Source organism: Carcharhinus amblyrhynchos, chromosome 10, assembly GCF_965287045.1.
Source record: "Carcharhinus amblyrhynchos chromosome 10, sCarAmb.v2.hapA, whole genome shotgun sequence".
Lineage (NCBI taxonomy): Eukaryota > Metazoa > Chordata > Chondrichthyes > Carcharhiniformes > Carcharhinidae > Carcharhinus > Carcharhinus amblyrhynchos.
In genome coordinates, this window is record NC_137333.1 from 65,215,671 (window position 1) to 65,229,572 (window position 13,902).

A 13,902-nucleotide genomic window follows, 5' to 3' on the forward strand; every position below is an offset into this window, starting at 1 on the left:
AGATCTGTTTTCAGTAAACGCCGTTTGACATTTCTGTGTCGTTAAAAGAAAAAATAAATCACGGCGATGAGGTAGTATACTATCGTACAAAACAAAGTCCAAATGATGTGCACGTTCATCAGAACCTCAAGCAGGTGTTACAACTTTGAATACATCTCCAGACTTAGACAATATATAATCTTCCTATTGAGTTTTTTGTCAAAGGTCAAATCCTTAGTTTCCATTGCTATCCTGGCCAACAGAATCTTACTATGTAAATAATTCAAAAACGCATGGTATTATAATACTAGATTTGACCTGCTTCATAGAAAGAATAGATTTGACTGAAAAGCAAAATACTAGCCCACAATTGCTCTGGTGGACACATGAGCCGGTATTTTACGACCTCGCTTGGGCGAGGCTCATAAAATCCTGTCCGAGGCCAACGGAGGATTCCGTTCTGCGAGCCGCATCTGGGCATGGCAATAAATTTCCGGCCCTTGCCTGATGAGTGCAAATATTATTTTGTCTTACAAGTTGTTGACTGTGTTTATAGGGTATCTTGGCTCAGAGTGAACAAGATAAGCAGCTGAGCATCTCCTAATCAACCAGATTGAAGTGTTGTGAAATGAATAATGCAAGGTCTGAAAAAGGAATTCTAAAGTTACTGAATTCAATATTAAATGAGGTACAGAAAGATCAAAAAAGGGAAATAACAATTCGTGTATATAGATTATAGTATATTCCTCTCACCTTTCATGTCTCCTGTATCTGATTATTCTCTGTGTATTAGTTTACACGTACTACTCTGGATTTTTATGTTCCTACCCAGTTTTGGACTACTTCTCTCCCATCTGTCTCATTGTGATTCCTGTTCCATCCTGTTCTCATCCCAATATCAGTAGTTTAAATTGATTCTCAACAGCTGCCTTAATATTGTTGCAAGTCCTTATTTCTACTTGACTGAACTGTAGTCCATTCTTGTAACAATCTCTGATTGCTAAGAAGTTAGCATTACTGCATTACACCATGTTATCAGTCACTCATTCAACGTCCTCAGTTTGCTTAGTGAATTTCCTTCTTTACTGAAGCACCAGGACTATCTCAGGGAACAAAATATTGTATCCTCTATCTTTGAGTTTAGAGGCAAGTTTTGTGTATTGCCTGCTATCTCATTTAAAACTTTGTTATGTGCAGATTGAGTGGCAACAAAGCAATCAGATAACTTACTAATAATTTATTAGCTTTAATTGAACTGAATAACTTGTTAGCTTTAAAACACTTTTGGAGTCTGAAGAATTTGAAAAGTAGTAGTCAGCAGCTGGTAAAATGTTTTCCTGCACAATTATATTATCTGAATACAAAAAGTAGAATGCCATGTAGTTGTGCCAATAGTTAACTCATTTTACTTTCTTCGTTGAGATTGTATTCTTCCTTCATTAAAACGTAAATTGTTTCTGATTTTTTTTTGAATTTATAACACAAGTTGCTAACTGAAAGCTCAATGATAGGAGAGAAAAACATGTGCTTTTTACTTCACAATGAGAATTATTGCTTTGCTGGATCTCTTTTCCAAAGGCCCTTAAAAGTACGATAAAATTATATAAAAGATTGGCTAGTTGGTTGATAGTGAGGAAGAAAGTTGTAAAATGCAGGAAGATATCAATAGATCGGTCAGGTTGAGAGCAAATTTGACAAATGCAATTCAGTCTGGGGAAATATGAGCTAACAAATTTGACGAAGGCAAACCTGGCAGGGCAATGAACAATAAGTGGTTGAAAACTGAGAAGAGCAAAGGAACAGAGTGACCTTGGAGTGTTTGTCCACACACCTTTGAAGGTAGGAGGAGGTTGACAAAGTGGTTAAGAAGGCATACATGATACTTTTCCTTGGAACTGAGCCACGACAGATCAGCCATGATCTTATTGAATGGCGGGGCAGGCTCGAAGGGCTAGATGGCCTACTCCTGCTCCTATTTCTTATGTTCTTATGTTCTTAAAACAATCCTTTGAAATGACTGAGCCAGCCACTCAATTCAAGGGCAATTAATGATGGGCAATGAATGCAGGCCTAAGCCATGAACAAATTAAAAAAAATCCAAAGCATAGAATACAACATGAGAGAAGTTATGCTAGAACTATATAAAATACTATTTCAGTGTACAGTTCTGTTTACCACAATGCAGGAAGAGAAGGCACAGAGAATATTTCCAAGCATGTTGCTGGACTGGGGAATATGAGCTATGAGCAAGTATTGAATAGGTGAGGTTTTTCTCTAGAAGAGAGGAGTCTGAGAGATGATTTAATTGCGGCTTATAAACTTTGAAGGGCTAGATAGAATATTTACAAAGAAACAATTTCCATTAGCTGAGAGGTCAATGATTAGCACACATAGTTTTAATGCAATTGGCAGAAGATGAGAAGGAAGTTGAGGAGCAATTTTTGACCCAGAGGGTAGTGGATGCTTGAAACTCAGTACCTGAAAGGGTGTTAAGGGCAGAAATCTTAAACTTTAAAAAGTACATGACATACCCTTGAAATTCAATAATCAAACCAAAAACTGGAAAGTGGGAATATCACAGAAAGTTTGGCAAATATCTGGCAGATCAGGCAACAATTGTGCAGAGAGAAAGAGTTAAGATTTCAGGTCGATGACCTTTTATCAGACCACATGGCAAGCTTCCTCAGGGCATTAGACTTCACCTTGTCCTGCAAACTTCCTAGCACCAGCTGCATGTTTATTAATCATGAGGAATTTAACTTTCCTAATGTGCAATTAATTTTCACCCACAGGGATTAACATTCTAGCAACAGTCATGACTTACAGCTTGCACCAGTTATCTATGCCATCTTTATTCCAACCATATTGTTAAGTTACAAGCTATATATTTGTTGACATGCATGTGGCCCATGACTCATGACCTGGGCACGGCTGTGGAGCTGGCCTACAGTGAGACTAACGCTGCCATGAGAAATATTATTGAACTGTTGGCATGCTCAAACCATGCTCCTGCTGAGTGAATCTTTCTTAGGGGCTTTGCAATACCTTCCCGGGTGATATTGAGATTTGAGCTTACCTGCTGCGTGTTCCAACACCATGAATCCTAACTACCACTCTCTTTACTACACCACACAATTGATTTCCTTTAGCCTAGCCTTCAGTGTCATACTGTCACTTCATTCCAACATCAGTCACCAAAGTTTGTGAAACAACCCAATTTCACCTCTACATAATAGTCAGCAGAAATAATCACAAATTGCACTTCCAAGTCCTGAGTGCTTGTCTTATTCTTTAACTTGCCCAACACTATATTTCCCCAGTGGGAGAGGGAAGGCAGCTCATTATAAACAAAGTGAGCTGCAGTTCATGATATATCACAAAATTAATGTTCTTGCCACTCTACCAATATGCTACAATGCTCTGCTCATTCAGCAACTTGCCAAGTACCCACCAAAATAATTGTAGGTAGAAATCTTATAAAGTTCAGTTGCTACAGTAAAAAAAAATTAGAACTTTATGAAGTTAGAATGCCCAGGAAACATTGAAAAAAATATTGAAATGATCACAATGCACTTCCTACAAGCACAGGATGTAATTGACTTTACTCATGTTGTCACTAGAACTGTTTGAGAACTGCCAGCTGTATTTGTGAATTGGAAGGGTTTCACTTCCTTAAGGTTCAATTAATCTGTGACCACCTGAAAAAAAATACACAGGTGTGTGCTTGTTCGCCAGGGAGGTCTCGGGTCTCAGACATTTTATAAAGCTCCACACTACCAAAGCTGTTTTGAGGCCTTTGTCCAAGTGCAAGTTGGACCTTGGGTGACAAAGGCTATATCCTCAGGATGTGGCTCATGATAGCGGTGTATCATCTCTTCAGCCCAACAAAGGTGTTATAATTCCAAACTCCAAAGTGTTATATGAAGTCCACCTGGGTCATAAGTTTTGCATTTTGAATTTGGCGAGAGTGAGCGAGACATATTTCACTTCAGGTATGATTTGCATGACTCACAGGGAGCTTTTATCAATCAAAGTTTATTTAAGAATACAGTTAAGTATGGAAAGAAAATTAGCAATACCTTTTTACCAATTACAACAAGAGAAAAACAATCATGATATAGTATCAACCTTAACTGCTAAACACTGTTCCAACGAAACAATTCCCATGCACAAAACCTTTGCCAAAGGTTTAACACAACAAAGACTAAAGCTCACGTGATACTGCAGTTTAGCCTTTTGGTTGAATGCTGCAATTCTCTTGAGGCACACACAGACAAGCTTGGGGTCCGAACAGCTTCAGTCCTTTGATTGGAGAATTGAAATCCTGACTTCTGAGCCTTGTAATTTCTAGCAGCTCTCTGGATACACCCAGAGTAGTTTGAAATCAGAACAGCTGCCCAGAACACCAGGGAAAGAGAGACTCTAGGCAAGCCAACCACCAACAGCAGATTGTCCACTCCAGCAAGGCAAGAAGCCTTGCTTTCAGCTAACCAGCAGAATTTCCAATACTAGGGAGAGGGAGAGAAACATTGCTTTTAGTCTGATGCCCACTCCCTTCTAAACTAAAACTGAAAATGAATCCTTAATTTTTTCCTGAGGAGGAACCACCTGGCTTTGATTTATCACTCAACCTTCCTTTTCACAATGCAAGGTCTTAAAGATCCCAGAGCAAAAATAAACAAAATCTCATTTAAGCCATTGAAGCAGCAATAAAAGGACTTCCAGCAGATGGCTCGGCAGCAATGAGAAAAACAAACTGGAAAGGTCTGCTTACAACTGCTGAAAACATGATTTTTAAAAAATTCTTAAAGGTACACAAAAGTCACAGAGGAGCATTACAACACTGCACAATGCTCAACGGCAAGCATAGATCATACCAAAAGATAATTCAAAATACACTTGCAATGCCTTGAACCTCTGCTGGAGCATTGCATTGTGTGCCACAGAGAGTGTCCAGGTCTGTCAGAGTTGGCTATGCATTGCATAACATTGCATGGCAAAGGGAGAGTAATATGAGGAAGAGAATAGAGATAATGCAGCATCTCTGTAAGATGCAAGGGCCATGGAGAGATACGCTAGGGCTGTCAGAGACAACCTCATCTTCAATCATTTTACCCAGGAATGAAATTCCAACCTGACCATTAGTACACTGGCTATATTCACTATATTAGTACACTGGCTATATTTATTATATTCATAGAAGGGTTTAACATACCCCCTGTGTATATTTATATTTGTGTTGATTTCAGTAACTCGTTTATATTCAATCACTTGAAACATTAAGCAGGATTTCTTTTGTTTTAGGAATGAAAGAGTTGTCTCCACCACCTTTGAATCTGAAGCGTCTTTTAACTGAGACTCTGGCAGCTGAACCAGTTCTCATTATTATTTCACCTGGTGCTGATCCTTCCCAAGAACTTCAAGAGCTGGCCAGTGAAACTATTGGCAGAGAAAACTTCCACGAGGTACAAAAGCAAGAGAGAAGTATTCTAATGGTTTCAAATATTGTTGACATTTAACAGTGACTGGCCTTGAAAATGCTTTTAGCTATATTAACATTTGAAGCCTTCATAGAATCCCTACAGTGCAGATGAAGACCTATTGGGTCTGCACCAACCACAATCTCACCCAGGCCCTATCCCCAACACCCCATGCATTTACTCTGCTAATCCCCTTGACATTTAGCATGGCCAATTAACCTAACCCACACATCTTTGATATGATGATCCTTTGTCCACTGTTTAACATGGGTATTAATCTATTTATTGTGAATTGGTTAGAGTCTGCTAAAATCTGAGTGACAGTAATATCAAAGAAGTGCAGCGAGTGTTTATTTGTGTATTAATAATTTCTAGGTTATAAAATGGAATGCAATGACTGTGTGTTATGCCAGTTATTTGTTACATTAATTCATATTGGAGTCATGTTAGGAGCTGGATTTACAATCAAACAGCGTGCGATAGATCATATGCATATTTTAACACATGAAGCTGTGTTTAATTTTAAGAGTGAAATGCGTTTAGACAAGTTGCATTTTAGAGCCAAAATTATTAAGTCTTACTCAAAATGTGCAGAATGGGTGTGTCCTTTCTTAAGAAGAGAACATTCATCCCCCACCCTGCAAGTGCTCTCCTTGCTGTTGCCTCTTAACAAGCCAAATTATTGTAGCCCATCTCAAGATCATACCCTGCAGCCAGGCCTTGTAGCTCCAGAGCTGCTAAAGATCATCCTTCATGGCCACCTGCAGTCTCCTTCACTGAAAATCAGCAACTTCCAACCAGCCATGCTGCAGCCACTGGGATAACAATGGGCCGGAGCACTTGAACAAGCAAAGGTCACAACTTCCCTTGCTGGTTTATAGGTTAGCTAATGTTGTTAATGGTTCTTTCTCCTCATGTACTGTCTCCTTCTCCTTCCACTTGATCATGAACACCCCTCATTTGAAAAAACGACAAACCATTGACCGTTTCTGACCTTGTAAACTTCCATCTGATCTCCAATCTCCCTTTCCACTCTAGAGTCCTTGAATGTACTGTAGCCTCCAATTCTATGCTCAACTTTCCAGCAGCTCCATATTTGAATCCTTCCCCTGCCATAGTGTTGTAATGTCTCTTAGCAAAGTCACAAATGACAAAGGTCAGCCAATCCTCCTCATGATTCTTGACCTGTCTTCAACCTTCGAAAAGTCCTTCTCCGATGCCTCGCCACTGCTGTTCAGCTGGGTGGGACTGTAATTACCTGGGCTCATTCTCTTCTCTCCAGTTTAAACCAGAAAATTGCCTGCAATGTTTTCTTTTCCCCAAATCAATTCAGATTTTTCCCAAAAGTACACCATTACCTCTCATACCCCTCAAGGGATCTATTTTTATCTCTCTCTATTTCTTATCTGTGTACTGCTCCTCAGTTACATCATCCAAAAACACATAATCAGTTTTCATGTCAACACTAAAGACACCAAGTCCTATCTCACCAGCAACTCTTTCAAACTTTCCATTGCTTTTATTTGTCAGACAGTTTGTCTGACGTTTGGCACTGAGTAGAAATTTTATTCCACTACATGTTGTGAAAACTAGAATGGTTGGGTGGAATTTTTAACAGGTGAATTTATCAATAGACACTTAGAACTTTATATTGTTTCACCTCAGCTTGGATCCTGAGGGTTTGCCCATGATAGATGCTGTGTGAGTTGGCGTGGGGGATGTAAAGGCAAAGGGTGGTGGATGTGGGGAACATGAGTTGGCACATCGGTTATAAAGGGCCAAGCGGGATTGGTAGAGGGACATAGATTGTCATGGAGGTTATGAAAAGCCATGGAGGGGCATAGGTTGACATAGGGGCTATAAATGGATTTGGGAATGGGTTGGGGGAGGAGGGGCTGAGGCAACATGGGTTTGACATGTGACATGGGGAGTATGTAGAAAGTGAGGGGATGTGGGGTGTTGAGGGCTAGAGAGCAGTTGATTGTTTTTCTGTACTTTTGTGTCCAAGTGCCAGATTACCAAGGTTGGTCTTTCGCCCAGCCCACATTCATACTGAAGAACAAAAATCTGACTATCTGGGGCACTTTCTCCCAAGTCCAGTTTGCAGAACAGGCAATTTTCCTGACTCAGCACTTATGACTCAGAAGCAAAAATTCAGGCCTTAGATTTTTGACTTTGTTTTTGAATATCGGCCTATAGAAAGATACATAGATGAAATGTAAATAATCAGACTGCAAAGGCCTTATTTAAATTATGTCTTAAGTACATGATAATGCATTTTAAATAATCTGTGATTTTTGGAAAGCTAGGTGAAATGCTATAGCTAGCTATAATACCTTTAGCTGAGTTTAGTGTAGTTTAAGTGCGCAATATCACAGCTGTTCAATTTTCTTTATGTTTATCTAATGACATGAGTATTAAACAGTTAACATTTCAATGACATTAGCAGAGGCAAAAATTGCATTCCTTTCTACCATCTGCAGGTGGCTATGGGCCAGGGTCAAGCTGATATAGCCATCCAAACACTAAAGGAATGTGCACGCAATGGAGAATGGTTGTGTTTAAAGAACCTGCATCTGGTTACAGCCTGGCTTCCATTTTTAGAAAAGGTAAGCATTGTTATTGCTTCAAGCTTGTTTAGAGTTCCAGTCAACACTTTTATGTCTCTAAGACACTGCCAGCCAGTAAGCATTGTGTCCCTATGAAGTTAAGACATTCACTAGATAAGTCTCTTGTCAAAGTTATTTTATTTGCCTTCAACTCTACATAGCCATTTTTCAAGCTAGTATGAAAAAACTGGTAATCATAACCTTGACCACTGGAATATTTCTGATGCTCCTCCATTTAACAAAGCCTTTTTAACTACAAATTTCTAATCAATTAGCTTTTCATCACGATAAAGTAATTCCTGTTAAAGATTTTGCAGTATTAGGAATAGAAATATTATGTAATTAAGACCTGAAGAATCAAAATATCAGTTAAATTGCACAACATGAAGGACAATATATAATGATGCACAAACACAGTTGATTCCAAGCCTCTTTTGTAACCCACGTTGTAAGTTCCTACTCCTGCACTCTTGTAGAATAATGAATGATCAGACAGGCACAAAAACTCTTCCATATGAACCCAACTCGACTGATATTATCCTAAATATGAGGAACAAGAGGTAAAACTGTGTGATTAAATAACATAGAATATTCTATTGAGTTCAGTCATAGCTGATTCCAAAACGAAATCCTATTTTCATTATACACTTATACAGTGGTTGCATATCTATCCACAAAAGCAAAAACAAAAATCATTGAAAAGGTGTCACATAATTGAACATTAAACTAATCCTCAAGGATAATGGGAGTTTTCTGCAGATTAATGTCTAGTGTATTGGCAATAGTCATGTAAATAAAATAAACCCTTTCGAGAATATGTTATAAGTATTTGTATGGATTTTAGCTGAAGCTATAGAACTAACAAGATTTGTAAAAGATTAAGGGGGAGAAATTGGATATAGCTGCAATTCTGGGTGCAAGCTCTCCTGCCATATCACCCTGGAAATGTAATGCCTGCCAAGTTGGAAGTCAGTCAATTCTAAGTTTACAATATGTCTTCCTGAAACAGGCATTTGGTGCTTTGAATCTGCAAATAGGGGTACTAATTCCAATTTTAGGACCTCCGTACACAATTAGGCATGAACATGTGACGTACATGCTGGTTTTGGCAGGGGTTTTTGTGTTTTCAGCAATCTAATCAGTGGTCCTTAAATGGAGGCCACAGACAAGTTGGTAAGTATATTTTATCCCAATATATGTTGTTTTTTTTTCTCATTCAGGCTTTCGTAGCCAGAAGATTAGCTTAATTATTATGCAACTACTTGTCAAAAATTTTTTCGTGGAATTCCGTCCATAATGTCACAACACTGGACTTTACGAACTAGCTGATCATGATAGGAATTCTGAATTGACTGCACAGTTGCATGTATGACAAAGGAATGTAGGCCAATCAAACCAATAAGAATTTTTCAGCTTGGGGAATGTTTTTTAGATTTGCTGGATGAACATGATCCAGACATGTGCGGAACTATGCAGGTTTTTCTTTAGTTGGTGTTGGTGGGTACCCAATGTGACCAGTTCTGCCTAAACTTCAGACAATACAAGACTCAAGAAGCTAGTGTCTTTACATTAAAGATGTAAATTTATTTAACCAGTAACTACCAGGAGACCATCAAAGGGTCAGGATAGCTCTGAGATAGAACTGCCAGACCAGTCTGTTGAAATCTCACATTTACAATTCAAAACAGATCAATGCAGAATGTATTTTATTAGTCCGTAGAATTTGAAAGGTAATTCCTGTCTTGGCTGACCCCACTTTCTGTGTTGCCTAGTGACCTCAGATGCCAGCCCAAAGTTCAAATGAATGTTCCAGTGGATTCCTTTACAAGTCACTGCCAAACCAGATTAACACATGACTCCATGTCTGTGCGTGCATCCACCTTGTCTGGGTCGTGAATGTTTCTTCAGAAGGAACTCTTCAAATGCAGTCAATAAAAATATAACAAAACTTACTCCAACTTATAAATCAAAGAAAGGGTTTAATAAGGAAACTTCATTACTCCAAACTTGGGGCCTTGCGCTGAGCCATTCTAAGCTCTCCACAATTCCCAACAGGTTATTATTTATAATGAATCAGCTGGTCAGCCAACCATCACAACATTCTCTTATTGGTTCCATGGTTTATTGGGTCAGCTGGCCCTTACAGCTTGTTCCCATTGGCCACATTACATCCTATACAAAACTGTCACCAATTACATTCTAACAGTGAATAAACAGTATTTATGAAATGTGATTAAGTGTCCTAGATGATAAATCTTGCATAAACCCAAGGTCTAAACATTCTCTTAGAATATGACTTTTCCCAATGCCTTTTTACCATGATGCCTTATAGAAAATTGCTGTTGGCTAAAATGAACAATATGTCTTAAAAATACATTAATATATTCAAAATATCAATATATGTGTTTTAAAATCATAATCATTTGTTTAAATCTCTTACTGCATTCACGTGTGTAAACTATTCTTTTGTTAGCTTATAAGCTTGTTTTAACAGTAATTTGATCTAACACTGGTAATTCTGTAGGTGCTTTAATGTCCAATGATTTAAAAATCTTGCTAATCTATTAGGGTTCCCACTTACAGTTAGTACAACATTGTTTCTGTATATTGGAGACTGGTGATCTTAGTACCTTCAGATGGATCTCACATGAAAAGGAATATCAATTTGTGCAAGTTAACATAGTGCGAGAGTGACAGAATCGCTAAAATGCAGAAGGAGGTCATTTGGTCCATTATGTCTACACTGGCTCTCCAAATGAGCTATTCATCTACTGCCTTTCTCTCGGAACCCTTCTCAATCCTTTTTTAAGTGGGAACACTTTCTCCCTATCTGCTCAAATACCTCTATCCATGGGAAACAGTCCCAGTTCCTCTAATCTATCTTCATAATACATTTTCTCATCTCTGAAACCTTTCTTGTGACTCTTTTGTGCACTCACTCCAATGTCTTCACATTTTTCATAAATTGTGTCCAAAGTTGGATACAATTTATCTTGTTTAGAAGAACACAACAAAATTGATCATTTTTAGGTTGGTTTGAATTAGCCAAACATCGCCAAATAATGATGTGTGACACCCTTAAAATTATGCAGCACTCTAATATTGTCCTTGTGGCATGTCTAAGTAAGCCTATCAAAACTAAAAGCTTCCATTAATTTAATGAAAAGTCAAAAAACAGTTTCCCAACAGTGATGAACTTCTACAATTGATTTCTCTGAACTTTAAAGGCGGGTTGAGCTTCCTGATAAATAATGTTGGGAAGCTCTTTTGCATGTATTTGCATGTCAAACATGTTAATTAAACGGCTAGCTCACCAAAATCATAGAATTCCTGCAATGCAGAAGGAGGCCATTCAGCTCATCAAGCCTGCACCAACAATAATCCCACACAGACCCTATCCCTGTAACCCCATGTATTTACCCTGCTAATCCCCCAACACTAAGGGGCAATTTAGCATGCCCAGAGAACCTAACCTGCTCATCTTTGGACTGTGGGAGGAAACTGAGTATCTGGGGGAAACCCATGCAGGCACAGAGAAAACGTGCAAACTTCACAAAGTGACCCAAGGCCGCAACTGAACCCAGGTCCTTGGCACTGTGAGGCTGCAGTGCTAACCAGTCTACCACCATGCTGTGACAAAGTGAAATGAAGTACCCCCTCCAAGTTGTCAGCGTGAAATTTGTGCTTTCACATTTATGGCTGCATATGAGTAGCAAGCATGATAGCCTTCTTCCTGGACTTTGGAGTAAGCAACCATTGCTTTGGCCTTCTTGGGGACCATTGATAAATGTCAGCTTCAGGAAAATTCCGCCCCAGGCTTCCATAGTCCAAGCCAAGAAGGAAGGCAGTGTCAGCGAGATAGGTTGGAGCTAACGCTGGGCAAGAAAAGCAGTGTCAATGGAGAAGGATGGAGTAAAGACGGGGCAAAGAAGGCAGAGTCTAAGGGCAATGTGGGAGGGATTTGGGGAAGAAATCCAATTGGTTTGTAGTTTATTGAGAGGTCAGCTTGTCATGTGTGCTTTGATCCAATTGTAAGATGGTGTATTGTGTGTAGAATCCTCTGCTAGCTAGAATGCTTACAGGAAAGAAGGAGGCCATTTGGCCCATTGGGCCTGCACTGACAACAACCCCATCCAGGCCATATCTCCATAACCCCATGTATTTACCCTGCTATTCCCCCTGAAACTAAGGGTCAATTTAGGATGGATAATCTCCCTAACCCGTAGGCCACAGCTACTTATTTGTATCATACATTATATTTTACTGTCATGTCCCCTCATTTATTTGATTTATTATTGTCACATGTATTAGCATACAGTGAAAAGTGTTGTTTATTACGCTATGTGGATAAAGCATACCGTTCATAGAGAAAGAAAGGAGAGAGTGCAGAATGTAGTGTTACAGTCATAAGCAAGGGTGTAGAGAAAAATCAACTTAGTGCGGGGTAGGTCCATTCAAAAGTCTGATGGCAGCAGACAAGAAGCTGTTCTTGAGTTGGTATGTTACCTTAGACTTTTGTATTATTTTCCCGATGGAAGAAGGTGGAAGAGAGTATGTCCAGGGTGCGTGGGGTCCTTAATTATGCTGGCTGCTTTGCCAAGGCAGCAGGAAGTGCAGACAATGGATGGGAGGCTTGTTTGCGTGATTCATTGAGCTACATTCATGACCTTTTGTAGTTTCTTGTGGTTTATGATAGCTGAATTAAAGCACACTACTTAACAAAAGCCTTGCTGTTTTTGGGACCCTTTACTTGTGCCAAACTGAACTCATACTCAGACTCCTTGCACCAAATGCACACTTCAGAACTTGCATAGCACTCCATTCTCCCACAAGCTTGGTAAATGAAACTTTTTCCATTCCCTCACAAAGTCTGTATGCATGGAATCTTGAAAGTAATATCATTTCTTACCTTGGCCAGGGTGCACTCAGTCATCCTCAGACCTGCTCCCAGTGGATAGTAGACCTTGTTGGGAGCTCTTTCAATGTAACCTGAAATATGGCTGTGCAGGGAAGAACATCATGAGTAGATTATTTGGTCCCTCAACAGTGCCCCTCCATATGTTCTTGTGACCGGTCACTGATTTCTAATCGCCCTCAGCAACCACATATCCCTGACATCTTATCATTCCAAAAAGAATTGTGGTAACTTTGGAGTCCACCCAATGTCAGTGCTTCCCTGAACTGCACTACAGAGTGTGGAGATCCAACTAGTCATTATCCTTCAGTTGCTAAGAGTCTTACACACCTCAGTCCGAGATGGCCTTGGTAACAGTGCAAAACTGTGTTTTGTCATCTAGACACCTCCACCTACTTGAACAGCTTTCCTAAATGGAGACCCTGCAAAGCCCTGTAAGAGCTCTTGAGGCTTTGCAATGATAGACTGTGATGAGGATTCAGAGGCTATCACAAAGGTCCATTCTACTCACTCTTGCTTCATGGGATAATATCCTGATCCTTTAATGATATTCTGCACTTTGGTCGCACTCCCTGTAGGTGAGATCTGTTCGTACCCATGACAAGAAGACATGCAAGTCAAACATTCCTTCATTTGAGGTCTCACAAAGGCTGCAATCAACTGCACACACCACTTAAATTCTACACTCAATTCCTCTTGTAGTCAAGATCAACTTGTTTGTTGCCTCCTCACTTGAGCCTTGACTGTATGTCAGCTTGATGTTACATTTGAACAAGGACGGCCAGAATGATTGGACATGCACATCTCATCAATGTCCTAAAATCTAGGGAAGTCTTTGGTTTTCTATTCAGACCAAAGTGAAGACCTTTACTCTTTTTATACTGAATCTACAGTGTTCCTGGCCTCTCTCATTTCTTGT

The 13,902-nt window shown here is 39.4% G+C and overlaps 1 protein-coding gene across 2 annotated transcripts in view; it reads left to right on the forward strand.

Annotated features, from left to right (window-relative positions):
- The window catches only part of dync2h1 (dynein cytoplasmic 2 heavy chain 1), a 546,351-nt gene that overhangs the window by 365,585 nt on the left and 166,864 nt on the right, over positions 1-13,902 (forward strand). For both annotated transcript variants that reach the window (XM_080197215.1, XM_080197216.1), the window contains 2 exons: positions 5,284-5,444; positions 7,943-8,068. In XM_080197215.1, the coding sequence (XP_080053341.1) occupies positions 5,284-5,444; positions 7,943-8,068 (287 nt within the window). The remainder of the gene's footprint in view (positions 1-5,283; positions 5,445-7,942; positions 8,069-13,902) is intronic.